At 51.0% G+C, this 27,675-nt stretch overlaps 2 protein-coding genes across 2 annotated transcripts; both read right to left on the minus strand.

Annotated features, from left to right (window-relative positions):
- Positions 1–1,882: 1,882 nt before the first annotated feature.
- MIEF1 (mitochondrial elongation factor 1) lies at positions 1,883–7,894 on the minus strand. Its single transcript, XM_013051641.2, has 4 exons — positions 7,751–7,894; positions 6,651–6,828; positions 6,176–6,438; positions 1,883–5,381 (listed from the first exon to the last, which is right to left on the minus strand). Exons 1-4 carry the CDS (start codon positions 7,892–7,894, stop codon positions 4,575–4,577), a joined length of 1,392 nt encoding a protein of 463 aa, XP_012907095.1. The 3' UTR covers positions 1,883–4,574.
- Positions 7,895–13,555: 5,661 nt separating this feature from the next.
- LOC123386988 (MIEF1 upstream open reading frame protein) lies at positions 13,556–13,768 on the minus strand. Its single transcript, XM_045083833.1, has one exon. The coding sequence runs from the start codon at positions 13,766–13,768 to the stop codon at positions 13,556–13,558; it is 213 nt and encodes a 70-aa protein (XP_044939768.1).
- Between the last annotated feature and the right edge of the window lie 13,907 nt (positions 13,769–27,675).

Here is a 27,675-nt window from a genome sequence, read left to right on the forward strand (position 1 = left end):
CTGTCTTTGATAACTACAAACCATTCGTTAGTTTGATTTAGTCTAGGTAGTCCAACGATTTCTTAGAACCAGTGGGACTAGGTGTGTGGCCAAACTTAGAACCAGTGGGACTAGGTGTGTGGCCCAGAGTCACACCGTTGCCAGTGGAGGCAGTATGGGGCAGGCCTTGGAAGACAAGATTTTTGAGGCAAACTCAAGAACCCTGGCTCTTCTATTTAGTAGCTGAGGTGTTTTGGTTAAGCAATTTATCCTTGCTGAGCCAGTTTCCTCATCTGTAAAATGAGGCTAATGAGTATCCTCATCCTTAGACTGAAGCTCATATATGGAAAGCACTGAGCAAAGTGCAGGTAAGCGCTCAATTAATAGTTGCCTATTATTACCATTATTAGAACTCAGGTCTTCTGATCGTGGACTCCCCACTCCACATCTTCCTTACATCATCCTGCTTCCTCAGAGGCCGCCTATTCTTGACGAGGATGAAACCAGCAACAACTGGTACATGCAAAGCACACTGCTTCCTGGGACAAGAACGGTCTCTCTACTGCCTTGGAGAATCACAAATGTCAGGATATAACAAAGTTGTCTGATCTTTATCTCTGAAGCATTACACAAGTCTTCCATGGTGTAACTAAGGACCCACGGGGTACGTCCTCCTTTTCCTGTATCAGGAGACCTACCAGTGCCTCCTTATGGACGACCATGCGGAAGGTTGAGAATTAAAGAAAGTAACATTGTCCCAGTTTTGACATCTCAGAGCCACAGATGATTGACTCCAGTGGCAGCTTGTTCTATCATGGAGACCCAGATCAAGCACTTCAAAGGTTCTCCTGGCTGAAAATGAAGAAGCAGGATTATTCCTGTAAGAAAATGTTTCATACCACACACAGAAGTCAAAGCTCTTGGAAAGGAAACGTTTATTTTTTTCTCTCTATGCGGTGCAAGGTCCTCATGTTCCCCAGCTTTATTTCCTCCCTAAGGAGAAAAAAGATAGCAGTTCTCCAGGTCTCGGGGCCAAGCTGCTTCCATGTGGACCTAGCAAAGGTGGGACAGGGCTGGTGATAGATCCCAGATCTACCAGCTGAATGCATCCACTGCTGCTGAAGGGCAGGCAAGTGACTGGAAGGCAAGTAGTGGACTCAGCCTCAGGGACCAAGAATTTAAAGACTCCAAGGTGATCAGAATGAAAAGGTAAACATGCTGGACAGTTAGCCTCAGAATCAACAGTGTGTAAAAGAGCCATAGCCTGACAGTCCTAGTGCTAGGTGTCCTTACTATTCTCTTTGGCCTTGATTTTTAGCAGGAAGGGCAGAGTGTTAACCAACCCTGTGAGCAGTTTTCAGCCAGGGTCACAGTATCAAGGAAGTGTGCCATTGCAAAGTACTAAGACACATGGGGGGGGGGGGGCTATATGCCTATATGCATAACTCCTCCTGGGCCCTCTCCAGGACGTTGTGATCCTGAAGCTGATTCCTTATCAAAACCATGTGAGTTCTCAGGGGGCACCTGGGTGGCTCAGTCAGTCAAATGGCTGGCTCTTAACCTCAGGGTCCTGAGTTCAAGCCCAGCATTGAGCTCCATTCTGGAGCATGGAACCTACTTTAAAAACAACAACAACAAAAAAGCTTTTGGTCATGATCTTAGGGTCCTGGGATTGAGCCCCACGTCCAGCTCCCCACTCAGTGGGAAATCTCCTTGTCACCACCGCCCCCCCCACGCTTCTGCAAATAAAATCTTTAAAGAAAAAAAAAAAAAAAGGTGAGTTCTCAACTTGAGTGGAGTACAAGGGAGCAAAATCAGCTAATCTGGAGTGTGAACAGGGTGACCACCAGGGGCGGAGACCCAGGAAGAAAGACTATAGGCCTCAACACAGCTTTTCCAGACATTAGTTTTTGATTATTTATTTGAGGGGAAAAAAAGTCACAACCAAGCATATAAAATACGGTTATCCTGAACTCATTTTTTTTAGGAAGGGACAACAGAGAAAAAACCAACATATACTTCAGAATTAATTAGGCTTTCAAGACAATGAGTATATTTTTTAAGCATGAGGCTAACTCATGGTTTGCTAACCCAGACGGTGCAAAAAAAAAATGTCCAGGTGGAGAAGTAGGAGCAGATGCCATTACTTCAGGCAAAGGTAGGAGTTACTGAATATAAAGGCAGAATGGCAGGGAAAAGCACAAAATCTTTCCCCAAAGATTAAAAAACTGGACAGAATGGAGCAGACTGGGGTGGGGTGGGGGTTGGTCGGAATGTTGTCCTCTTTCATCCAAGCCTCCAAGCATGGCACTGCCTTCCACGTGCTGCAGGGCTGGCCCAGCCTCAAGTCAACAAACCCACCAGGACCAGGGCCAAGAACTCCCACTGCTTCTAGTTCTGAGGACTTCTGGGTGGTTCTTGCTTGTGAAATGGGAAAGTTACAGTTTTTGGTTTTGTGAAACATAGTTAAGAGACAGAGATGCCTTTAGAAAGATGCTCTTTAAGAAAGCAGATAAAACCAAATCACAATTACACTTGGCTTTGATAACTGGGGACTTTGTCTTTAAAACCGTTTTTTTCAGCTCTCCTTCTAGTATTTTATATGGAATTTGGTCAGAGATGTCAGCTTGGGAAAACTGGGTCCTATAATACATTAGGAAAACCAAATCCTTTACTTCAGTGAAGACTAACCCGTGCTTTTGAAACCTCCCCTCTCCCTTCCCTCTAATGGATACCAGACGGGTACACAGGAGCCATCGATGCCAGGGCCTTCCCTATACCCTCTCTGCCAGTCACCCAGGGTAACAGTCAGGCACAAGAGATTTTCTTTAAACTCTAACTTGATTCTGATGAACAGCCAGGATGGAGAATCACTCTCAAGGTTCTGGGATTTGTATTTTTCATTCTCTCTGAATAGCTTCATACAAATGGCAACTGAGCCACTTTAAGGAACCGCTGCAGATCTAAGAGAGAAACAGGAAAATTTTCCAAACGTAGCTAACGTTAACCCTAGTTCACAACCTCCTAATTGATGACAAAAGGGGACAGGAATCTCTACCCTAAATCTGAAAGGTAGCTGAGGTTTCAGTGCTATTTAGAGAGTCAGTTCATGCTGCTGTCATTGGGAAGGAATGAGACAGCTGCGGAGAGCGTCACTGGAATCTCACTGATGGAGAGGTAGTAAGAAGAGAGAAAAATAAAACTTGATGGGAGAACAAAATACTGGATAGGCAGATCAGAAACAGAATTATTATTGGCTTCTTGCCAGAACAGGAAGAAAGCGCAAAAAAAGAAGCTGCACTGACCAGGTGAGACCCTCCTCCCCACCCTCAGGATACTTGTGACGTTGCTCAGTGCGGTTTTAGCAGCGGAAACCAGAGGGAGCGCAGGAAGCCCCGCCTCCCTCTCCTGTGTGTCTTATCCACGCACGCTCTTCCTGGGTAGCACCAGTCCCCCAGGTGCGGGGTGAGACAGGATGGGAAAGAGGTCAGCGCATGTCTGCTTGCCCTCTGGCCTCTGGCGGTGCCTGGAGAGTTCAGACAACGTCCCCTCGTGTTCCCATGGCAGACAGTGGGGAATGAAGGGCTGGCTGTGGGCCTGTTCCCGCGCTAAGGCAACGTCCTGAAAAGGCAGGGCCTCTAGGGGAAGAAACAGGGTGGCCACACTTCCACTGGTGACTGGACTTTTCAGCAGGTGTTTGCCGCCTGTCAACCTCTCTTCCACCTCTACTGCAAAGGCTATGTCCTTGAAGGCCTCATTCTGATTGGCAATAAGGCAAGGAAGGGGCCGACCAACAGCACCTGTGCACGGCACCTGTGCTGTCCCGACAGCCCCTTCCCTCCCTGTCGTCCCCCGGCTTCTCGCACAGCAGCTCGGATCTGGACCAGACACGGGGCGCACACACACCCTCTGCACCCCATTTAGACTGACCTCACTCCTGTGCCGGTCAGTAACTGTGTTCCCATGAGACCTTTTCAGCACTCAGGAATTGGAGCTGGTCAGGAGGCGGAGGAAACGGGCTGAGTCTCCAGGAACCTGGGTCAAAGGCCAGCTCTTTCGCTAGCTTTACCCCCAGAAATTCTAAATACTGTCTGAGCACTCAGTCTGCAGAGCTCAGCTTGGAAAGCGCCATCAGAACTCTGCCGTGACATTCAACGAAAAGGCAACATCTTGACTAGGCAGACAGGCTCCCGGGGAAGGAGCAAAACAGAAGGCGTGAACAAGAGGAAAACAGAGAAGACACTGAAAACAAAGAGGCCAAAGGGCAGGGCAGACAGGGACAGAAAACCTGGGCCACAATGCTAGACACCAGCTCAGGCCAGTGCTCTGCCTTCTCAATTCATTCCAGATAAATGAGCCTGGAGCAGGGGGAGGGGAGGAGTAGGAGCACAGTGTTTGGTAACAAAAATAGAAAGGGTCCGGTGAGAAAACAGAAGACAAGGAGATGGCATTCTGATCAGCATGAAGTGACCGGGCGATGACCAGCAAGATAGGAGGCACCTAGGGACCCTGTGAGGCACCAACTCTGCAGCCACGTTTCTAACGGAGAAGCCAGGGTCTGACCACCTGACGCCCACTCTGGCCTTCACCTGCCCTTATGTCTGCAGCAGCACCTCCGGCTCAGACAACGAGCAGTAGAGAGTATATCCCAACTCATCTATTTCTTCGGGAGTGAGCTCTGCAAATAAGTTCACCTTGGGGTTTAGGGCACTGGGCAGGACTCCCGCCTCCAAGTAGCTGATAAGCCCCCTCAGGGCCTGTAAGAACCGGTCGGCCAGCATCTCTGGAGACCAGTCAGCCTCCTCCTGGGCCAAGTGGAGGATGACGTTGGTTAGCTGGCTGGCAGTGAGGTGGCCCAGAGCCGGAGTGGACTTGCATATGGCCTTGAGGATCTTGAGGCACAGAGATCGGCAGCCCGAGTCGGCCTGGTCCAAAGCCCGCAGGCGTGCCGTCTCTGCCGGTCGCAGGCTCAGCCGCCACAGGTTGTCGTACTGCGCCAGCCGGTGTGGTCTGGCTACCAAGACAGTGTCGCCAAGGGTCACTGATGGCAGGAAGTCAATGACAAGATGCTTGTCACGCTCATACTGCACTTCCAAAGTCAGGGCTTCTGGGGGTGGTGCTGGTCGGATCACATAGTCCAAGAGGGACCCTATGGCTGGCCAGTTGATGGAGCCAGCCACGACCTTCTCAAACGTGTCTGCCACTGTCTTTGGGGAGAGGTAGCCGCCTACGACACAGCGGTCCCAGTAACTGCTACCACGAGGAAAATACTCTGGGTTCTCACGACGGACCAGGTAGAAGCCAGGGACGTTCATGATGGTGTCCTCACCGGGTATACATGACCACAGGTTCTGCTCCAGCACGAGGGGCACGATGAGCTGGATGTGGTCTGCTGTCACCACCTGTTCAGGCAGAATTAAAAAACTTTTGAGGGACTTAATCTGCTCGAGAGACAAGCATCCCGGAACACGGGTTCCACCATCTAATTTGCCCCCAACAATAAAGGAAACTATGAATTCGTTCATGTCACCATTACCAATTCAAACAGAGTGAGGATTTAAACCACATCTGTCAGGGGCGCCTCAGTGGCTCTGTCGGTTGTGTTTGCCTTCAGCTCGGGTCATGATCCTTGGGTTCTGGGATCCGGCCCTCTACTCAAAGGGCTCTCGGGTGCTCTGCTCAGCAGGGAGCCTACTTCTCCCTCTCCCTCTGCCTGCACGTGCATGCGCGCCCTCTCTCTCTCTCTCTCTCTGTTAAATGAATAAATATCTTTTTTTTTTTAAGATTTTATTTATTTATTTGTCAGAGAGAGAGAAACAGAGAGAACGCATGCACAAGTAGACAGAGTGGCAGTCAGAGAAGCAGGCTTCCCGCTGAGCAAGGAGCCTGATGCGGGACCCTGGGATCATGACCTGAGCCAAAGGCAGCAGCTTAACCAACTGAGCCACCCAGGTGTCCCTAAATGAATAAATATCTTAAACAAAACAAAAAAACGTGTCTGTCAGAACAAGAAAAAAGAACAAGAAAGGGTTAAGAAGACCCAACAAGTGCTACTGCAGTGGGCAGAATGCAGAAGCAGGAAGACCTTAGTCTTTCTGGCAAGCCTGGGACGCTGATCTTCAGTACCAACGACACTCTCTCGAGAAGCATCCTGGTCGGCACCCAGCCCTGCCCTTCGTGGGAACCACCCTGTTACCTGCAGGTCATCATAGAGGCTGCCACTCAGGTACATGTCCCGAAGCGGCATGTCAGGCAACTTGGCCCGCAGGAAGCTCCGGAGCTCAGCACATATGTCCACAGCAGCTTGCTTGGCCCGAGCCTGCTCGCCAGCAGGGATGGCTGCCCGGTTCCGGTAGTAAGTAAGAAGTTTCTCCTGCAGGGACATGCGGAGTCGTGACTTCTTCAAGTCTACCTGGCCCTTCCTGGCCAATGGCTTGGGCCGGGGTGGGCAGAATGTATCTGCCAAGGCAAGAGAGAGAGGCATGTGAGCTCTTCCCATGCTTCTTAGACCACAGCTGCCTCGGCCCCGGGAGAGGAGGAGGGACCTGGCACCAAAGGCAAGTGCTAGCACAGAGCCTGGCACACATGTGCTCGAGAAACACTTGCTGAAGGCAGATGTAGTACTGGGAGCCCAGAGAGAAGTCCCAGAGGGGTAACAGCCTTTTCCTCACCCGTGTCAAAGACCGAGGAGTCTGTGGGAAGGGTCTGCAGGGACCGGCTCAGGCCTGTCTTCATGTCCTTATTCAGCAACCGGGGGGAGCCCATCCAGTTCGGTTCTTCCCAGCTTCTTTTCCCTGAATGGCTCAGGCGGGTGGGGCTAGTGGGGGCACTGATGGCCCGATCATACATCTGAAAGAGGAGAGGACCCGCAGAGGTAGCTTCCTGCCCGTTTCCCTTCTTCCCAGCAGCTCTGCCCTCGGGAGTTCAACTACTGTTTTCCAATGACTGTTTTATCCTAGATTATGGAATACTTGGCTCCACGTGGAAAATCTTGGGAAATACTAAATGATACAAATAAGAAATCAATCTACCATAATGTCACAACACAGAGGCAACTGTTGATATTTTGGTTTAGTTCTTTCTGGAAACATACATTTATATAATTAGGATCTGACTCTACATATACTTCTGGAACTGGATTTTTTTCACTCATCACTTTTATCATTTCCCCCATGCCACTAAAAATGAACCAGTGTTCAACATTATGATACTTTTTCTGACGATACAACATGGTACCTTATGAACTTACCATAACGCTGAACGCAGATTCACTTATTTACTAGATACCAAGTGGCTACTGTGTGCCAGGCATTGTTCTAAGTGTGGAATAAAGCAGTAAACCAAAGAGACCCAACCCTGTCCTCACGAAGTTTCCAGTCCAGTGAAGGGATACAGGTAGGACCTAATTAACAAGTTAAATGTGAAGTTGCACACAGAGATAAATATGAAGAAAGATAAAGTAGGAAAGGGAAGTAGGAAGTGTATATGTGGTGGGAGTGCTGCCATTTTAAATAAGGTAATTAAGGAAGGGCATTTTGGTTATTTGCCATTTTTTCCTCACTGGGATAGACTTATTTGTACTGCCAGCGATTTCTCTAGGGCAGAGTCCCAGAAGCGGACCTAGTGAACTCTCCTAAAGGCTCACCTTATAATGCCACCTGACCAGCTCACACTCCCAGGGGCAGGACTGGAGTCTCGTTCCAGGTCAGCTCCAGTCCGCAGAGACAGCCTCACCCCCTCTCCTGCCCCAGCCCCGGCCGCACGCACTTACCCGCTTAACTGCCAGCGTGGCAATGCCCAGCATGGCCGCTCCGCCCACCCCCAGCACCAGCCGGGCATTGGAAAGCACAAAATCAATGGCCGTGCCAATGCCATTGTCATCCTTCTTGCCTTTGCGCTCACCAGAGCCTGCCATCGCGCACCTGAGGACAAAGGCAGAACACAGCCATCAGTGCCTGGGACCTCGAGAGCCATCCCTCCCCGTCTCCACCATGAGGCCAGCTCCCAACAAGTACAGCGTGTTCTGTGAATTCCAGCAACCCAAATCCTTCTGCCTATAGCACTGCAGGCTCTAAGGTCAAGACAGAGATACCATGTCCCAGGAGGTAGCTGCATGCAAGGGGGAAGAAAGCATCACGCTAATTGTGCCAAAAAACCTTTCCACCAATCTACGGAGAGGATAGAGCTAGAAAGCCTTAGCTCACTGTTAATCCTTCCTTATATTATGAGACTGACGTGCTACCTACTGCGCTAATGAGGCACCTTAATCCTTCCTTATATTAGCGTGAAGTACCCGACATGCAATTCAACCCTCTCCCGTCCCATCAGTATAATGTAGACCGTGTTTTGATCCTTTGGCTACTACCTCCTATAAGGTGAGGTGTGAGAAGGCCTCATCTACTAGATTAAGACAGAAGATGCTCGTCCAGTCCCATGCTGTCACTCCACACATAGGGAGGTGATGTGCCAGAGGTCCCAGTGACAGGGAATGGCAGAGCCACCTCCACAACTCAGGCCTCCCAGCTCCCAGTACGATGCTTTTTCTACCACATCATATTACATTTATCCACTTCTTGGGGAAAGTGTTCAGGGGGCTACAAGCAGCTCATGTGAGGCCGGCACTGTGACACTGAGAATAAATGCCGTTAACCTGGCCGTTAACTCAGGGGAAAAAAAACCCATCTGCCCAAATGCACTTGGAAAATGAACTAAAGATGTGATTCCCCTAAAAGGGAGTTCATGGGCTCCATACTGAAGAGGCTGGCCTCTCATCCAGCGCTCAAGCAAGGGGCGCACGCACATGCTCCCCAGCAACAATGGAGTCATCCTGACGAAGTTCCCCACGCCCCCAAATAAGCCCGATTCCCAGCAAGTTAGAACCCTGGGCCGCATGCAGATAAAGGATGGCCATGTGGTTCAGATCTGAGTACTGCTCCCACCACTGCTGCTCTCCCCTGCCTCCCAAGGCCAGCTCACCAGGGGTTACGCAGAGAAAACCAGCTGTACACCAGCCTGGGTCCCAGCACACCCAGAATGGAAGGAGAGACAGACAGGATACCGGGGGGCATTTTCCAGTGTAAGTAACCTTCCACACAGCTGCAACCGCGCACTGCCGGCTTCACATGTCCTGCCCTTTGCCTCTATCCTTCCCCTCCCCAAGAAAGAAAGATTTCTGACTCTCCTTATTCCAGCAATTAAGTTATCAAGGGAGAGTCACTGTCAAATCCAAAAATATTTTTCCCTAACTAGAGTTCACAACCTCGGTGGCACTGTTCTCTACCTCTTACAGTCAGTAGAAGTTTCTGATTTAGGGACGTAATGGGAGACTACTTGGCCTGCTCAAAGAGGTTCCCATTTCATAATATACAAAGAGCAAGAAAGGCCAGGGACAAGAGTTCAACTATGTTACAGGTGAGGTCAGGCGAGAATGCTACTCATCCTCCCTAGTGGCCATTGAGTAAGGGGCCACAGGACAAAGTAGAACTTTACACAGCTCCCCACATGTAACAAACGACCACTGTTTTATTTTTTTAAAACAACAAAAGAACCTTCACTGATGTATCTGTCAGAGAGAGAACCCCCGGATGCAGGCACCTCCTTGAATGTGAGGCAGCAGGACCAGGAGACATCCTCCCAGCAAGCAAAAGCCAGAAGCAGCCTCCCTGGGCCATGCAGTCCTGGGCCCATGTGATGACCAGTAAGAACAAGGCAGTGATGTGGCTTAACAGAAAAGAGCCTGAGTTTTTGAGCCGGAAATCTGGTGGATAAGTATTTGTCTTTGAGCCCTGACTTATTAGCTGGTGACTTCCATAAGTTACTTCCTCTCTCAAAAATGAAAAGGGGATAATTATGCCTGCATGGCCTGAATCACAAGGTTGTAGTGAGGAAAAAACATCTACAAAAATACTATATGCGAGCACTTTATAAACTGTAAAAGTACTCCACAGATACTGACTATCATTAAGTCTTTTATGATTTCTATGAACAGGACAAAAGGTCAACTTCCAGAAGCCAGGCAGCAATCCAGACCATCTGAGTTACACTTTTTCTTTAGAGATGGAGCTAAAGATGACCTCTAAAACGCACTGATGCTAAGCTGGGCTTGAGACCAAAAATATGAAGTTGTGTAGGCTTGAGAGAAGGCTTTTTCTCCTCTAGGGCAATGTGCTCCCACCATCCAAGGCCCAGGTGATGTCAACACTTCATGACCCAGGAGAGGAGAGTGCTTCCATGAGCTTCAACAGGAAGATAAAAGTTCTGGTTCTTTTTGGTTTTTTTTTAATAGATTTTATTTATTTGTCAGAGAGAGAGAGAGAGCACGTGCACACGCACACAAGCACAAGTGGGTGCTGGCAGAAGAGGAGGGAGAAGCAGACTCCCCACTGAGCAAGGAGCCTGATGTGGGATTCAATCCCAGGACCCTGGGATCATGACCTGAGCTGAAGATGAAGACTTAACCAACTGACCCACCCAGATATCCCTAGAAGTTCTTGTTCTAAAACTAACTTGTGGGGTGCCTGGGTGGCTCCGTGGGTTAAGCCTCTGCCTTCAGCTCAGGTCATGACCTCAGGTTCCTGGCATCAAGCCCCGTGTCAGGCTCTCTGCTCAACAGGGAGCCTGCATCCCCCTCTCTCTCTGCCTGCCTCTCTGCCTGCTTGTGAGCTCTGTCAAATAAATAAATAAAATCTTTAGAATAAATAAATAAATAAGACTAGCCTGTTCCAGCTCCAACTGCTTATCCACTGTACCTCGTCCACTCAGGTTCTGCTGCGCTAGCTTGCTGATTAGGACACAGAAATCCACCTGGCAAGGATGGGGAGCCCGGCTCCTCAGTGCGATTAAGAAGGAGCACTGTTGTTTCATGGGTACAGAGTTTCAGTTCTACAAGACGGAAAATTCCGGAGCTCTGTGACACAACACTATGAACAGTCTTAACATTGCTGAGCTGTACACTAAAACAGGGTCAAAGTATTTTTTTAAAAAGGATAATGACAGAGGAGAAGGAACACCAACATGGCAGGCAGGGCTGGGGACGGAGAGTCTCAGCACTGCCACCAGTTCAGGCAAGTTTTGAACCTGTCTACCCAGATACAAAAATGGGAATAGCAATAGTCATCACCCCCATGTAGTGGGGAGGACGAGTCACGGTGGCCCAGCCGTTCCCAGAACTATGAAAATCTCAACTTATTTTACTTGAGAAAGTCACAGGACTTAAACCTGCCCGGCAGGAGTACACGCGAGGCCAGCGAACATGCACCAAGTGTGCATGCACCCCAGGCCGGGCATTTTACACATCTCCTCATACCAGCAGGTCAGTCACAGCGTTCTTGCCAACTTATGGATGACAAAACCGAGGCAGAGGGGAAGTAACTGGCCCAAGTTTATGGGGTCAGTAAGCTGTGCAGCCAAGATTGGAACCTGGAGCTCCTGCTGCTTGGGGAGAAGTAGTTTAAGGAGTCCCAAGTGGCCTGCAGCCCCACCCGCTCACATCTCCTCTCTACTAACCAGGAGACAACACACTTCTTGGAAGCACATTCTGGCACACTCACTGCCACATGCCCAGGGCCAACAGTGTTTGATACACAGTACGTGTTCATTGGACCACTGAGCTATTAACCCTATGGGGTTATTTTTGGTTTTTTTGAGGAGATGGTGATGGCGATTTGTAACCCAACTCACAGTCAAACTAGATTAAGAACACAAAGATTCAGTAACTCATGAGTTCCCTGCCGGATCTGCTACCCCTCCCTGTGCAGGAAGGCTCCCATGGGCATCAGCCCTCCCCCGGCCCCCACGGCTGAAGGCCAGTCTGCCTGGCAACCCAAGTGGCTGAGGCGAACCAAAAGCCCTTACGTAAGGCTCCCCGCTCCCCCCGCCCGCCCACTTTCCCTCTCGATCAAACACAGCACCCTCCCCCAGCTGGCACGCCTGCCACCTCAGCTAGTCTTCCTTTTCCTGTCTCCTCTAGTCTCAGCCAACTGGTCACCAAGCCCCACTGCTGTGCACACATACTTACGGGCAGCCACCCCACCCCCTCCCTTCACTCCATGTCATCTGGACAGATCTACTGCCTCTAGCACCTCTCACCAATGTCTTCATGGCCACAATCCCTCTTCCGTGCCCGTCCCCTGCTTCCCAAAACTGTGACGGTCCCCCTCTCCTCAGATGTCGCCATCTCTTCAACAGGGGAATCAGCATCCTCGCTGACTTGGCCCAGCCTCCACTCTGGCCACTTGCCGTACAGGTCTGCCCTTCGAGCCACAGCAGACTCAGGTTTCAGGACTACCAAATGCCATTTCCACTGGCATATCTGCTTATTCCTGCCCATCTGCCTGGCAAGCTTTTCTTTCTCATCTGAGGCAGTCCTCAAACATCCCCTTCGCTATGGCCACCTATGGTCCTCCTACCACCCTACTTCAGGCAGAATCCTGTCCTCATCCCACCTCCAAACTCTTTAGATGACCCTCTAGTACACAGCTGCTCCCACTGCGATTACTTCCTGTGGATCTCCACCTTAGACCGAGTCCTTGGATGGACCATATCATTTCTCTTTATCCCAGAGCCTGCCAGAATGCCAGGACCACAGAAGGCCCTCTGGAAAAGCTGTTGAATTAAATATACTCATTAGGTTAGAGGGGGACTTCTTGGTAACATGCTATCAGGAGTAAACAGGGCTCACAAACCTCCTACTATGCACCATTCCAAGTGCTGTGTGCATGGTCTCATTTAATTCTCAAAATAACTGGATAAAGGTACCATTCTCTCCATTTTACAAATGAGGAATGGAGGCCTAGAAAAGTCTAGTGATTTGCCCGAAATCCCAGCTATTAGCAGCTGTGCTAGGTTTTAAACCCAGACACGGTCCTTCGAAGTCGACACACTATACTTACTTTCTAGACTGTAACAGAACCCAGTTATGTCTGGGGAGTATGATCTGACCCACGAGGTAACTGAACCCACTGGAGAATGAGCCAGCCTAGAACTGAGCTCCAATAGTTTTAACTAGTATCTTTTCTAAAATTTTCATATGTCAAATATTCCATGAAATAAAATGGCAGTAATAATTCTGTTCTGGTGGGGCCTGAAACTCACAGCCTATTTTTTCTCAATTAAGAAACCTACTTCTGTTAACATCTGTATTTCCTCTACTGATTTCTAGTGACTATGGTCACTGAAAAGTGACTTTCCTGGTCCTTTGCATCCAAAAAAAAAGGGGGGGAAGAAAGAAAGAAACCTGTAAGAGTAAGTGTCAGGTGCTCAGGTGTCTCAGTGGGTCAAAGCCTCTGCCTTCAGCTCAGGTCATGATCCCAGAGTCCTGGGACTGAGCCCCACATCAGGCTCTCTGCTCCGTGGAGAGCCTGCTTCCTTCTCTCTCTCTGCCTGCCTCTCTGCCTACTTGTGATCTCTGTCAAATAAATAAAATATTAAACAAAACAAAAAAAAGAGTAAGTGTCTACCTACCTGAGGCTTCTTACTGCATCTGTGAGGTAGGGATGGGAAAGAGCAGGAGTGTCTATGGAAGACACCTTTGTCCTCTTTCCCTTAGAATTAGAATGAGAGGGAAAAGGAGGGGATCCTAAATAATCCCCCCCAATTTGCTGTGGAGGAAGACCAGGCCCTTTTCCAGCTGCCTCTCCCGGGCCTCAGGATCCTCTAGCTTCTGATTTTTCCGGAACTCACGGCGGATGTAGGCAAGGTAGAAGTCTCGATCAGTGTAGCGAAGCTCTCGACCCTGGCGCAGCAGGGCCCGGTAGAGACTGAGCACCGCCTCTCGGCTCCATGGGGCCATGGGGGACAGGTAGGGGGTGGGCGTCAAGCTATAAGCAGAAGGGAAAAAATAGAAGCCTAGAATCAGAATTAATTATGGAAGGGGTTACAGACACTATCTAAAATTCAGGATTTCTTAATCTGGGCCAAGGTCACACTATGACTTAGTGACAGGTCGAGGAGTAAACCCCAGCCTCTCAATCCCCTCTTCTGGGAAAGTACAGGTTATGCTGAAGGGCTAGGGCTTCAATTTTGGTTCTGCCATTTACCGGCCATAGGACTTTGGACAAAGTACTTAACCCTTTTGAGCACCAGCTTCCTCAGTTGTAAAATGGAAATGGTACTATGTTAAAGAGTATGTACCTTCCACTCTGGGTTATTTTGAGAACAGCATGAGATAATGCACGGAAAGCCTCTATAATAGAACTTCACCACAAGGGGTGGTCCAGAGTGGCTGAAGGCAAGGGATCTCAGCCAAACTTGAATTCTGGCACCACCACTCGTGAAAGGATTACCTTGGGCAAGTTTCTTAACCTCTCTGTGCTCACCTCAGTTCTACATTTGCAAAATGAGGATTACGACTGTATTCTGCCCAGATGGTTGTTATGAGAATTAAGTGAGTTATGTTTGTAAATGTGTTTAGAATAGTGCTTGGCATGGAGTGCCTGGGTGGCTCAGTGGGTTAAGCCTCTGCCTTCGGCTCAGGTCATGATCTCAAGGTCCTGGGATCGAGCCCCGCATCGGGCTCTCTGCTCAGCAGAGAGCCTGCTTTCCTCTCTCTCTCTGCCTACTTGTGATCTCTCTCTCTGTGTCAAATAATAAATAAAAAATCTTTAGAATAGTGTTTGGCACATACTGGATCAGTGTTATTTATTTCTAGTGGGGCCTAGCCTGGTTTGTAAGTACTCAATAAATATTACATTTAGTTACACAAAAACCGCCACCATCTCCTTTCAGTAATGAATCTTCACACAGGTACAGTGTCATTTATAAAATGCCTTGTCATTCATCACCACGTTTAAATTAAGGAACCTATGAGGTGGTCAGGGCTCCCAACAATGACAACGAACACTTACTGATCACTACATACCACCCGAGTTCCAGGCACATCCCACAGAATGTCACACCCTTGTTCTATCAACAAACCCAGTGTCATTATCCCCATTTTAAGTGGAGGAAATTGAAGCTCCCAGAGGGAAGTAACTTGCCCACAGGCACACAACTGGAAAGGAGGGTGCACTCCTGACCCCAACTCTGCCTGCCGCTGTAAGGATAGTTACCATTTGCTCGGGCAATACCATGTAAAGCACAGGTGCTCTACAAACTCTCCCAGCACATATAAGGCCCCCCCCCAAAATACTCTGGATGAAAGAATTAACGTCCCTATGTGGAAAAAATGATCACCTCTATTTCAGATATAAAGAAATGAGACTGAATGAGGAGGTATCTGATCTGAACTTTGGGCCCAAAGTCGGTCAGCCATCAGTGTCTGGCCTCACTAACTTCCTGCGCGAGCCTGAGCAAGCCACCGTCCCCGTCCTTTTTTCCTCAACTGTAGAAGAGCTCCCCTCAGCCCCAAGGGCCCCCCGGAGTGGGAGACATGAATCCAGAAAATCCTTAGGAAAAGTGCTTTATGAGGTTTGAGGCGACTGTCACGCGAAGGCTGTTACTACAAGGTCGCTCGGCAATTGGGCCCGACTGTGCCCTGGCCGGTTCCCAGTTCCTGCCCCTACCCTGGGGGGCCAGGCCGAGGCGGGATGGGGAGACCCCCGGCTAGGGCAGGCCGGCTCGCGAGCCCCGGGAGGCCTGCGGAGGCTGGGGCGGGGCCACAGAGCGGCCTCCCAGGGGAAAACCTGAGCGGTCTGAGGCGAGACACCCGGTGGCCAGGTTGGGGGGCGCCGGCCGCGGTCCCGAGCGGAGGCTCGCCGAGCCCCGGGCCCCTGGCCCCGCTCCTCCCCTCACTCACCCGCGGACTGCGCGCTCTACCACTCCTCGGAATTCGCCTCTCGCCCGGTACCTCTCCCGGGGTCACCCACCAACATGGCCCCTTCACTTCCGGGACACGACCTTGCGCACGGAGTTGAGGGGAGGGACTGAAGAGAGCGTGGGGGCGGGCGGAGGCGGGAGGACTTCCGTTCTTCCCGGCCGAGACCTCTCTCGGGGCGGGGCCTAGAGCCTCACCGGGCCACGCCCCCTCAGGCGGGTTCCGTCCCGCCTCCGTGCGTGACGTCACCAAGGACAGGCTCGCGGGGGCCGTTCGGGGCGGAGGTTCCGAAACCCTTCAACAAGGGCAAAATGTATTTATTGGCACCAGTTTTGTGCCGAGGGCTGTTATTTAATTTATCCATTTGCTTCTCTTCACTAGATTCGAGGGCAGGACCCGTGTCTTACGGAATCCTTACGTCCCTCCCCACGGCATCTCCATGGTGCCCAGTGCGGCCAGGCAAGGAAGGTTTGGAGTACAGCCCGGGGGACTCCCAGTTCCAGCCCCACCACTTAAGGACTGCCATTTGCCAAGTTCCCTAACCTCAGCCTGGGACTCAGGAGAATTGAAAAGTATCTAGAGGAGCTGGTGGGTACTTAGGGAGCAGTTTCCTGGCCACTTCCATTGATTTCTGCAACAAATCCTTGTCAGGCGTCTCTAATGGGCCAGGCACTGCCACAGGTGTTGCAGGAAGGAAAGATGAAGTCCTGCCTTCTAGCCAGGGCTGACCCCGGAGGTGAGACCAGCTGGGAGGACCGCCGCTGTGTGAGAGGCTGGGGTGAAGGGAGTGTGGTGGGCCAGCAGGCAGGGGCGGCTGTCTTACATGGACGGGTGACATGTGGAACTTCCCATTTCCCTGTGGCTGTGAACACCATTCAGTGCTGCCTTTTTGGCCTTCACAGCCTTTGCTATGGCTTCTGCTTCAGGAGAAGCAGGCGCTTTCTTCACTTTCAAGTCCATCTTCGGGCAGAGTCCCTGAGTGCCATTGCCACAGGATCAGACTGGCTGGAGGAGGACTAAAGGCATCAAGGGCTAAAGCAGAGAGATTGGTCAGAAAGCTGTGACAGAAGCCCCCCGCGGGGACAGGACAGGGGTTCAAACCAGGGAGGCCGCAGTGGAGGGAAGAGGTGGTCAGATCCGGGAAGTCTTTGGAGGGAGAGCCACTGCTCATGTGGTGTATGAGAGAGAAGGGTCACTGTGGCTTTGGGGTTCCGCGTGAGCAGCTACCCGGCTGCCTCCCTCTGCCAGCTTAGTTAGGAGCATATTCCAAGCATTCCAAATTGCTAGCAGACGGCTGTTTTCCAGGGACCTCAGGTCCTCCACTCAGATGAGGGGAGACTACCTTGTGTTATAGAGAACCCGGCAGCACTGGAGAGGTGGTGAACCCCTCCTTTCTGGGAAAGGAAGGATCCAGTTGTGGGCCTCAAGGAGGGAGGCTTAAGACTTAGGAGCAATGGTGGTGTGGAGTTGAGGCTCTTAGGCTAGGGTCTAGATCCCCCGGAGCCAGCTTGGCATAGGGAGACCAGGATGAAATTCAACAATTCTCTCCCCTCACACTCACAGTGTGGCAGTCCCCGGCACTTATAGTGCCTTTGTGAAACACCTGTTATGTGCCAGACATTGGGAATGAATGCTTTACAAACATTGTATTATATCTAATCCCAGCGGTCCTGCTTGGTAGGCATCTTTATCCCCATTTTATAGATGGGAAATCCAGGACTCAGAGGGGTTTGCTCATTTCTCTGACACTGAGCTAGGCAACTGAGAAGCTCACAGTAGAACTCATGTCTGTCTTACCCCAAAACATGTGTTCCTTCTACCCTTCCGGCTGCCCTACTTTGCTCAATAAAAAAATGAGTTTGTGACCCAAATAATTCTAATTGGTGACAGTTCCAGCTGGAAGACCCGGTGACCTTCTGACCCTCCCGCTCTATAGAATATTATTTTTAGGAGGGAAGGGGAGACGCTCCCCAGGGGCTTGCCTTTCAGGTCAGCTCTCCCTAAACTTTACTTCCAGACTCACAACACTCACTCCTGCTCCCAGCGCTCCCATGACAATGGGGGAGGGCAGTGAGGCAGGCATCTGGCACCCCCACGAATCCATGGTGACTTTGTAGGCCCGAGACGCTTGCAAGGAGCACTGATCCAAATGTCAGGGCCCCACCAGGTTGATGGGACAAGGGGCCCTCTGGGATCTCTCGAATACTGCAGCTTTGACATAACCCAGTCGTACATGTGGATGTTGGCTGTGGTGTCTTACGGGGTCATGGATGGAGGGTGAGTGGGAAGTCCTCGTTCACCAGAGCAGTGACTCACACCAGTGGCAGATTTTTCATTATGGAATGAATGAACGAACGAATGAATGAATGAATGTTTTCCAGAAAGACAGGGCCTAGGGGAGAGGGACCATTTTCCTGACTCAGGCCAGTCCATTCCAGTTGAATTTGAACAAGGCAGTGGGGTGGTGGTGGGCATGGGGCAAGTGATTTAAGCTTCTTGTGCCTTGGTTTCCTCATCTGTGACCTGGAGATGGAGATAAAAGGACTGTCTCCTTGGGCTGTTGAGGATTAAATGTGAGAAGGTGTGCAAGGGGTCATCGGGAGCCTGACACTGGGTGAGCACACAGTAAGTGGAGGCTTGTATTATGAGGTGTGTCTGTCTGTCTGTCTCTGTCTTGTGCATGGATAGGGACAAGGGAATATTGGCCCACAAACAGATTTTGGAAAAATAGGATATCAGTTCCAGGTCAGAAACTCGGGCAAGTCTCAAGCGGTGGCCCTCTGGTCCTAGAAAGCCTCTGTGGTCAAGGGTCTGGGCCCCAGAGGGTGAAAGCAGGACAGGCAGTTCCTGTCCTCAAGAGGGCCAGGGTCAAGAGGGGAGGCTGACAGGTGCACAGACAGGTGCTCAGAGAGGAGCCTTCGCAGATGCTGTGGGAACCAGAAGATCCTGTGACCCAGTGCAGAAGCAGGGCTGGGTGGGCACCAACTGGGAAGGGAGGTAAAGGGATGAGACCCAAAGCTGGACAGCGAGGGGCGCCTGGGTGGCTCAGTGGGTTAAAGCCTCTGCCTTCGGCTCAGGTCATGATCTCAGGGTCCTGGGATCGAGCCCCACATTGGGAAATCTCTGCTCAGCAGGGAGCCTGCTTCCCTTTCTCTCTGCCTGCCTCTCTGCCTATTTGTGATTTCTATCTGACAAATAAATAAATAAAATCTTAAAAAAAAAAAAAATGCTGGACAGCGAGCATGCTGAGGTTTCCCCGGGGAGAATGTAATAGCCAGCCAGGTGTGCTTCAGGCTGTTATGCCGGCACCCTTAGTCTGAGGTCAGTCGTGGGTTTGAATCCCCACTCTGCTACCTGACAGCTGGGAAACTTTCAGCAAGGTTCTCAACTGCTCTGTGTCTTGGTTTAAATGGGGATTAATTAAGGTACCTAAGCAATCTGACCTTGAAATCAACTCATGCTAAGATGGAGGGAGAGTGAAGCCGAGTATATCTGGGTATGTAGTAAGGATGTATCTGTAATGAGAAATAAAACTACGGCTGAGGCCTTAGGGAGTTCAGGTGATGGTATGGGGGCAGGAGTGGTCCCAAGGTGCGGGGGTCTCTGCCGATTGCAGAGTTCAAAGAACGAGAGCCAGAGAACACAGGAAGGAGAGTCCAAGATGAGACTGGAGGAGGGCAGGGCCCAGCAGGCCACAGGCAGGAAGCCTGAGCCAACAGCAAGGGGGAAGTTCGTGCTAGGCTCAGACTTCGTCTGGGGGAGAGAGCTGACTGGTCTCTTTACAGGGAGTAGATTGATGGGCTGAGACCTGCAGGAGATCTGTCCCCAGACCACCGCAGTGCCCCTTGAGAGCGCCATCAGCAGATAGTAGGAATGAGCACAGCTGCTTGTGTACCAGCTCTTGCCTGACCCTCAGCTCAGCTGTGTGGGGATAAGACTGTCACTTCCCCAGGTACGTCCAAGGAGCCAGGACCTCCAAGAGCCATAAATGGCAGGACTAGGATCTGAGCTCTGCTCCGGGGGTTGAACAATTCCTGGGATAGAGGAAGTCACTGGGGCCAGGTGTGGAGGAAGAGGAGGACATGACGGGGGCAGAGGGGGAGACCTGGGAATGCTGATGTCTAAGTCCGAGGAAGCAGAGAGAACACGGCAGAAGGACGGGGTGTCCTAGAAGCTTGGGGAGAGGAGGATGCTGCCGCAGCCACGGAGGCCAGTACTCCAGCCAGTCTGAGACCAGCCTTGCCCGGTTAGGGGCTGGTCCCAGAGTATATTCCTTAAGTGAGAGCACAGGGGGCAAGGAGTAAATGGGAAGGTAGGAAGGAAGACAGTGACATTGCTGGGAGAGGAAAGGGTGAAAGGTGAGGCCAGCTGGAGGGAGGAAAAGCGGGTGGGGTGGGGTGGGGTGGGGTGGGAGCGGGTGCTCCAGCATTCCAGCTGCAGGAGGGCAGGGAGGCCCAGAGAGTGAGCCCTCAAGGGAGTATAATCACCTACACTCCTCACCCAGGGAGCAGGGGGAGGGAAAGGAAGGGGCACACAGGGGAGTCCCAGGCTTCCCGACAGAAGGCAGAGAGTATGAGTCCCTGTGACCAGGGTCTTACCAGTCTCATCCCCTTTCCTCTGCCCAGGAAGATGCCTTATAAAACTGAGACTCTTTCACCTGGGTGGTTGGAGTAGTGTAAGAGTTGGCTGTAGCCGGATCAGCGAAGCTCCAGGATGTGAGCTGGTTGGGGACCTAGAAATCACTCTCAGAGACTGCCAACTCCCTCCTCATGGAGTTTGCTCTCATCAGAGGCCATTGATCCTGTCTTCACCAGACTAAAATCTGATATCCCTGGACAAGCATGAGGTTCCCCCATTAGCCTGTGAAAGCTTTGCTGCCCATGCTGTGCCAGAGGGTGCTGAACAGGGCATGGGGAATAGAAGCTCATTCACCAAATACCCCCGCTCTGGCAGGTGCAGGAGGGGGGACCTGGGCTGGTAGATGCACAGGCTTGGAGCCCAGATCCCAGCTCCTCCTCTGCCCAGGGTGCCCCCTCTGTGAGTTTGAGAACCCAGGAGAAGGGTGGCGAGGCTGAGCCAGTGCCCTGCCCGGAGCAGTCGCTTAGTGAATGTCAGTGTCCCTTTCCGTCCTTTATCTATACCCACTGAGCCCTACCACGGTCCCGAGAGAGCCGGAGAGCAGTGTACCCACTTCACAGATGAGTCGGCAGCACTCGGGCTGATGACAGCCTCTGCCACCTCCAGGGGCAAACTGGAGGCCGACATGCTGGACTGGACCAAGAATTGCTCTCGCTCCACAAAGAACTTTGCAAGACCCAGATAAGTAGAAAAGACAGCTTTCCAGGTTTGCTCAAATACTTGATGATCTGGCAGCACCGGGTTCCCTACTTATGCGAAGGAGCAGCCGCCACCTTTGGACAGGGTTTGAACTCCCCAGTTCATCCCAATCCCCACCAAACCCTATTGTCTCATCCACGGGTGCTCTATCGTTTACATAACATTGCTCCTTGGGCTCCTGTGGTCTGCTGAGTCTGCAGAGGCCTTAGACCTCATGAAGGTCACAGCTGTTAGACGCTTGAGAGTTTTTCCAGTTCAGCCCCTCCCTGCTGGCCCCAGGGTGCATACACACACTCACCCCTGCACAGACACCTAGAGGGAGAAGAGACTGGCCGAATTGTATTTCTAAAATTTTTTTTCTATCTTTGGTGTATGCACCTGGAATTGACTCTAGGATAAGGAGTGAGGTACGGATTGTAGTCTGCCTTCTCAATGGCTGTCAGATATTTACGAAATAATTTTTCTTTCCTCCAGTGTCATCTATATCGTATGCTAAATTCCTGTGTGTATTTGAGGACCCCATTTTCATGACCACTTCAAATCTGCTGACTCCTGGGTCAGTGTGACCTCCTCCAAGTCACAGCTCTGATGGCGCTTCTGTGAGTTGTGGGTCAGAGCTCTGCTGAGACCAACTTGGTTGGGTTGTCCTAAGTATGACCAGAGCCAGTTACTGGAGGTTGATCTCATGGCTGCTTCTCTCTGCACCTGCTTCCTCTGATTGGCCAAGCTCACCTCTTCAAACCAAGCCAGGTCATGAATAGTGCTGCTGAGCCTATAGGTAGCTTGGGCGGCCTTTGAGTAAGGCTTCTACCCCAGTCCAAGGAGGTGGGACAAGGAAGCGCAAAAAGATAGCAAGACTCCCTGGAGCTACATCAAGAACTTTGACCTGGCATGGTAGGTGATGGGGAGCCATAGATTATTTTAAAGTTGGGAGTGGGTCAGATCTACAAGGTGCAGGCAAGGCTGCGGGGTGTGGTGGTTCATGTTACACACTGCACAAGGGCACCACATCCAAGGGGCGCCTTTCACATCGTAGACCTTGTGGAGTTGTAGGTTTCCTATGACATTGGGAAGAAGGCAGTGAATTGTCTTGTTCTAACGAAATCAGTACATGACGGCAGTTTAACAACAGGTGGAAATAAAATGTCTTGGGGAAGGGATGCCTTTCCCAATTTGCACAGAAGCCTGCATGGGCTGGCAGTGGCCCTGCCTTGAGGATGGATTTGCCAGGGAGAGGGATAAAAAGGAGAGCAATGTACATTTCCAGTTTAGAGTCTGGGGTGTATGGCAACATAGTAATTAAGATATATCCCAGATGACGCACAGAGCGTTGGATGCCCCTGATCGCAGTTTGGAAGATGAGTTGTAATGTTTGTACATGCTCTTGGTCCTTTGAGTTTTAGAACTTGACCCCCCAATGTCCTCCTGCTCGGCAAAAGAGCCTTTACTCCCCCAGGGGTCTCTGCAGTCCCACAACCCGGGACAGGCTTGAGTAGGGGAGGGACCCTCTCTAAAGAAGGCTCCCTAATGGGAAGGACATTCTCACAACCTTCTCATATCAGATGGGCAGAGGAGGTAACGTCTATCCGCTGGAAGAACGTGCAGCAACAAGCAGGCCTGAGGCCCCTCTTAACAGATCAGGGAAGCATAGCACAGAACCATCCTGGTCTGTGCTTAGTAACTTCCAAGGGTGTTGATGACACCGGCTGGCAAAGCCTCCCATTGATGCAGAACGGTGGGCCTCTGTGCTTGGGGACTCAGAGGGGGACAGAGGAACCCCGACTCCGGTCTGCTAGAGTGCAGGGGTCTTTGGGGCCCAACTGGGGATGTGTTAGCATCTACTATTAACACAAGTGGGGTCTGGGAGACAGCCGCCAGAGGAGGGGTGAGTTGTTATGGGTGCACTGCATCAGGACAGTTCAGTGGGATTTGGTGAGCCCTGCCCGGAGGGCAGAGTGCTGGGGGACACACTGGTGAGGAAGACGCAGTGTTGGCAGCAGATGCTCCAGAGGTGTTTGTCCTCCAGTCTCCGCCCCCTCCTGTGCGAGCTCTGGAATCTTCATCTCCTTGGCCGCAAAAGGGGAGAAGAGTAGGAACCCCTTTGCTCTGCAGGCCTTCAACACTTGCACACGCCCCTAGCATTGCCTTCGCCCTTGTGTATTTTTCCTAGTTTGGGTTTTCTTTTTTCTTTGTGATTTTCTGTGATTTTTTTTAAAAGATTTTATTTATTTATTTGACATACAGAGGTCACAAGTAGGCAGAGAGGCAGGCAGAGAGAGGTGGGGGGGAGCAGACTCCCTGCTGAGCAGAGAGCTCGATGTGGGGCTCGATCCCAGGACCGTGAGATCATGACCTGAGCCGAAGGCAGAGGCTTTAACCCACTGAGCCACCCAGCACCCCGATTTTCTGTGATTCTAATTAGATATGTCCATCTTTCCATTTTGGGTCATGTACTTGTCCACACTGCCTCAAATCCGCAGTGCTGGTTTTGGCCATTCCTAACTCCCCCACTAGGAGGCAGCACGGCACCGTGAGAAGAGTGGCAGAGGCCCTGGTCCAAACTAATACTGGGAGCTGTCTGCCCTTGAGCCATTTACTTACACCCTTAATCTCCCCCATTCCTAGCCTCACCACCCCCACAATTTTGCAGGCTGGTAAGGGGGAAGACCCGTTATTTCGATTTAGATTTACATTTAGACTACATGAAGTAATGTATGTAAAGTGCCTGGCATGTATACAGTAGGTGCTCAATGGTTGTATATGCCTCCTGTAGTTGTCCTTAACCACAGGAATGCTTTTATCCTCCTGGGGACATGTAACAATATCTGGGGACGTGTTTGGTTGTCACACTTGGGGGAGTGGATTCATCTAGCGAGTAGGGGCAAGGACGCTTCTAACCCCCTGCGATGCGCAGGACAGCCCCTCAGCACAGAATGATCTGGCCACATTGTCGCTAGTGCTGAGGTCAAGAAACCCACAATCAATTACTCACAATTGATTTTGAGCTCCAAGAGGGCAGAAAATGTGTCTTCATTTCTGTATCTTCCCTGGGGCCCGTCATGGTGCATAGTGAGTGAGTGAGCACAAGGTTAAGTTGAAAGGTAGGTAGTGGCAAGAGGAATGGAGGGGGAGAGATGGGGAACTGAGGGTGTCAGACCAAAAAGACTAATTGTCCTAGAGTGGGGTCACGCGCCTAACCACATTAGCCTGGGAGCTTCCCGAGAGATGAATTTAATTTGCAAAACCAAAATCGCTTCTAAGCATCTTCATCAGATTATCTTAAATGCTGGTGCTCAAGGGGACCCTTTGAGAGCTTTATAGAATGAGTGCCCCCCTTCGGAGCCTCTGCCTCAGGACGTCACAATAGGCTGGACTGGCTGAGTCAGGAAATTCTCTGCCTCCTACAAATCTCAAGAATGTTGTGTTTTCTTTCCACCACCAACCTGCTCCCTAGACCCTGGCCACTCTTGGTAGAACCAAATGGTGAAACCGTCTAGAAGTCCTCTTCCTGGACAGCTGTGGACCAACTGGCAGAGCAAATCAGGGGATGGAGACAGTTATTTTTGACTATGTGATGGGCAGTCACATGGACGAGGACCTGGCCTTGTCCCATGTGAATCTCTAGAAGGCAGAGCATCCAAACGGGCCTGGTGTGAGGCATGCTGGGTCCTCAGAAAGGCTGCCCAGCAGGACACACCAAAGGTTCTCATTATGCCATGGGGACTGCAGCAGTGTGAGACTCAACAGGAGGGGCAAGTCTTGGCCGGGCTGGGCCAGTAACTGAGCTGGGGGCAGGGGTGGGGGGCAGCTAATCCTGTGGGCAAGGCCTTACAGAGGACGAAGTTTGGGTAGTAGAATCCCTACTGCCCTAGGTGGGCAGGGAGATTATATGCGACAGCAGCCCAGTGTTTGGCCAGGCAGAGTGGGACATTCAGGGAGCAGGGTATTTGGGAAGTGGGGGCCATTAGACAGCATAGGAGACGGTCCTGGGTTCAAATCCCAGTGCCTCTCCTTAACTGGCAGCATTCATTGCATAGCTTTTGAGTTGGGCTGGGAACTGTTGGCTCCCAAGTGTGGGAGACAAAGACAGACGATCCTGAAACCGTGTGGTAAGGGCAGCGCTGCAGACATTGGAGGCATCATGAGAGCCCAGAGGGTCAGCATCTAACCTGGGCATGGGGAAGCAGAGGTGGGGGCCTTCCCAGCAAGGCCTCCTGGTAAGGATTAGGTACAAAATGGCGGCAGAAGGTTCTGGGCCAAGAAAATAGTGCGCATTAACTCAGGAATGTTTTCTTTAGAGGAGTTAGAAGGCTTTTGGTTTAAGTAGCAGAAAACCCAGCTCAAAGTGTCTCTCACAAAGGGAATTTATGGGCTCATGTAATTGAGAAGTCCCAACTGTGGGTTTTGGGTGAGGCTCTACCCAGTAGCCAATGCTGTAAGCTATAGGCTCCTCCCTCTTGTTTCCGGTAGTGGGTGCTCTTTTCCCATCATTCTTGGAAGAAAAGAACTCCTTTCCCAGCAGCTTCCAGCCATTTTTACTTCTGTATCACTAACCCAGATCAGGTCACTTATCCATCCCTAAAGTAATCGCCCTGACCAGGCAGTGGCTGTACCAACAGGCGTAGCCATTCAGGGCTCCCTCAGGAGCTGGATGCGTGCATCTGTGAGTGTGCACATTTGTGTACGTGCGTCAGTCCCACCAAAATGCATGATTAAGAAATTCTGGTAGGGGACGCCTGGGTGGCTCAGTTGATTGGATGACTGCCTTCGGCTCAGGTCATGATCCCAGAGTCCCGGGATCGAGTCCCGCATCGGGCTCCCAGCTCCATGGGGAGTCTGCTTCTTCCTCTGACCTTCTCCTCGCTCATGCTCTCTCTCCCTGTCTCTCTCTCAAATAAATAAATAAAATCTTTAAAAAAAAAAAAAAAAGAAAGAAAAGAAATTCTGGTAGGAAGAAATGCCAAGAAGAGCGCCTGCAAATGTCCACGGCAGCCAGCATTGAGTGCCCACTGCATGCCCAGCTCTGTGCTTTGATCTACATGCACCGTTTAACCCACTCGATGCTTGGAGGTAGGAGTCATCATCTCTGCTTTACAGATGCTGAAAGGAGGGCTTAAGTCTAAGGAACACATCCAGGGTCAGGTGATTAGCAAGTGGGGATCTGGGATTTGGACCTAACAGGGTCCCAACAGGGTCTCTGGCACACCGTAGGCACTAAATAAATGGTAGCTACTATTAGGGAGAATTGCAAGGATGACACCCAGATTTCTGGCTGGCGCATGGAGAGATGAGACACCATCAGCGGGATGGAGACTACAGAACAGGGAGAACAGCCTTGGTGGGGGTGGGGGGAAAGCTGAACTCATTTGGTCGCATGGTGTTTCAGGTGACCTTGACACCTTGAGGACTAATCCAACAAGCTTTTGAATCCATGGGCTGGATGCCCAGGGGGGAGGAGTCCCTGGAGAGACTGAGCCAATGGCACCTGGGCGAGAATCATGAAGAGCAGAGCAGTGGGCCCAGGATTAAGAACTGGGGAGCCCCCTTATTAAAGGGGTACAGAGGGCTAAAGGATCCCAGGAAGGAACATCAGAAAGGGGGAAGAGGAAGCCAGAGAGGCTGAGGGAGTGCAGAGAAGGGATGCCTGTCCCTGCGTCAGACGCACCACGTGAGCGAATGGAGGGTGAGGCCTTGGTCATGACGATGATGGCTCACACTTCTGAGGCTCTCCTGAAGCTCTGGGCTCTGCTCCAAGTTCTGAGCACACTCACAACCACTAGGGAGGCCTGTCCCATGATCTTCATCTCACAGATGAGCATTCCGGGGAAGGACTTGAGCAAGGGCTGGGGAAAGACCTGATGGGGGCACTTGAGGTATTGATGATGACCTCGGCACCCCGCGTTTCCTTGGGGTATCCTCCTTCCTCTGGAAGATCTAAGCTAATCAGTGTATTCTACCCATCCCCCCCCCCCACAGTCTCACCAATTGGTCCAGAGATGATTGCATGACTATCTAAGTCACTGAGATGCAGGCCCAGGATTTTCCGGAGAAAAGAAAAGAAAAAGTTTCTTTTCTTTTATTCTTTTTAAATTTTTATTTATTAAAGATTTTATTTATTTATTTGACAGACAGAGATCACAAGTAGGCAGAGAGGCAGGCAGAGAGAGGGGGAAGCAGGCTCCCTGCTGAGCAAAGAGCCCGATGCGGGGCTCGATCTGGGATCATGACCTGAGCCGAAGGCAGAGGCTTTAACCCACTAAGCCACCCAGGTGCCCCGAGGAGCTCTGTTTCTTCTGTGCTAAGTACACAAGATGAGATGCTGTGAGGTCTGGAGCTGCTGCAGCAATCTTGTACACATGAGGATTATGGCTGTCTTGTGACAGGAACAACATGAGACCGGAAGTAGAGCTGAGCTGAGCTGAGCAGAGAGCCGGATGACGATGCGACACTGAGCTCCACCTCAAGCTGGACCTGAAGCCTTTACTGTTACTAAACTAACCTGTTAGTAAGTCAATCAATTTCTTTTCTGCTCTATTCATTTGGGTTGGCTTTCCTGTCATTAATTGAAAGCAAACTATCAGTTATCTTGTGGTCACAATTAGGCTGTG

This window comes from Mustela putorius, unplaced genomic scaffold (assembly GCF_011764305.1).
Source record: "Mustela putorius furo isolate JIRA1106 unplaced genomic scaffold, ASM1176430v1.1 tig00000738_pilon_pilon_pilon, whole genome shotgun sequence".
Taxonomy (NCBI): Eukaryota; Metazoa; Chordata; class Mammalia; order Carnivora; family Mustelidae; genus Mustela; species Mustela putorius.

Bases quoted from the DNA above. Each gene is read 5' to 3' on its own strand.
- MIEF1 (XM_013051641.2), bottom strand. From the start codon at position 7,894: ATGGCAGGCTCTGGTGAGCGCAAAGGCAAGAAGGATGACAATGGCATT. The intron at 6,829-7,750 runs GTAAGTGCGTGC...CTCCTCTTTCAG, and splicing joins CCACGCTGGCAGTTAAGCGG to ATGTATGATCGGGCCATCAG. The intron at 6,439-6,650 runs GTGAGGAAAAGG...TTGCCTTGGCAG, and splicing joins CTCCTCGGTCTTTGACACGG to ATACATTCTGCCCACCCCGG.
- LOC123386988 (XM_045083833.1), bottom strand. From the start codon at position 13,768: ATGGCCCCATGGAGCCGAGAGGCGGTGCTCAGTCTCTACCGGGCCCTG.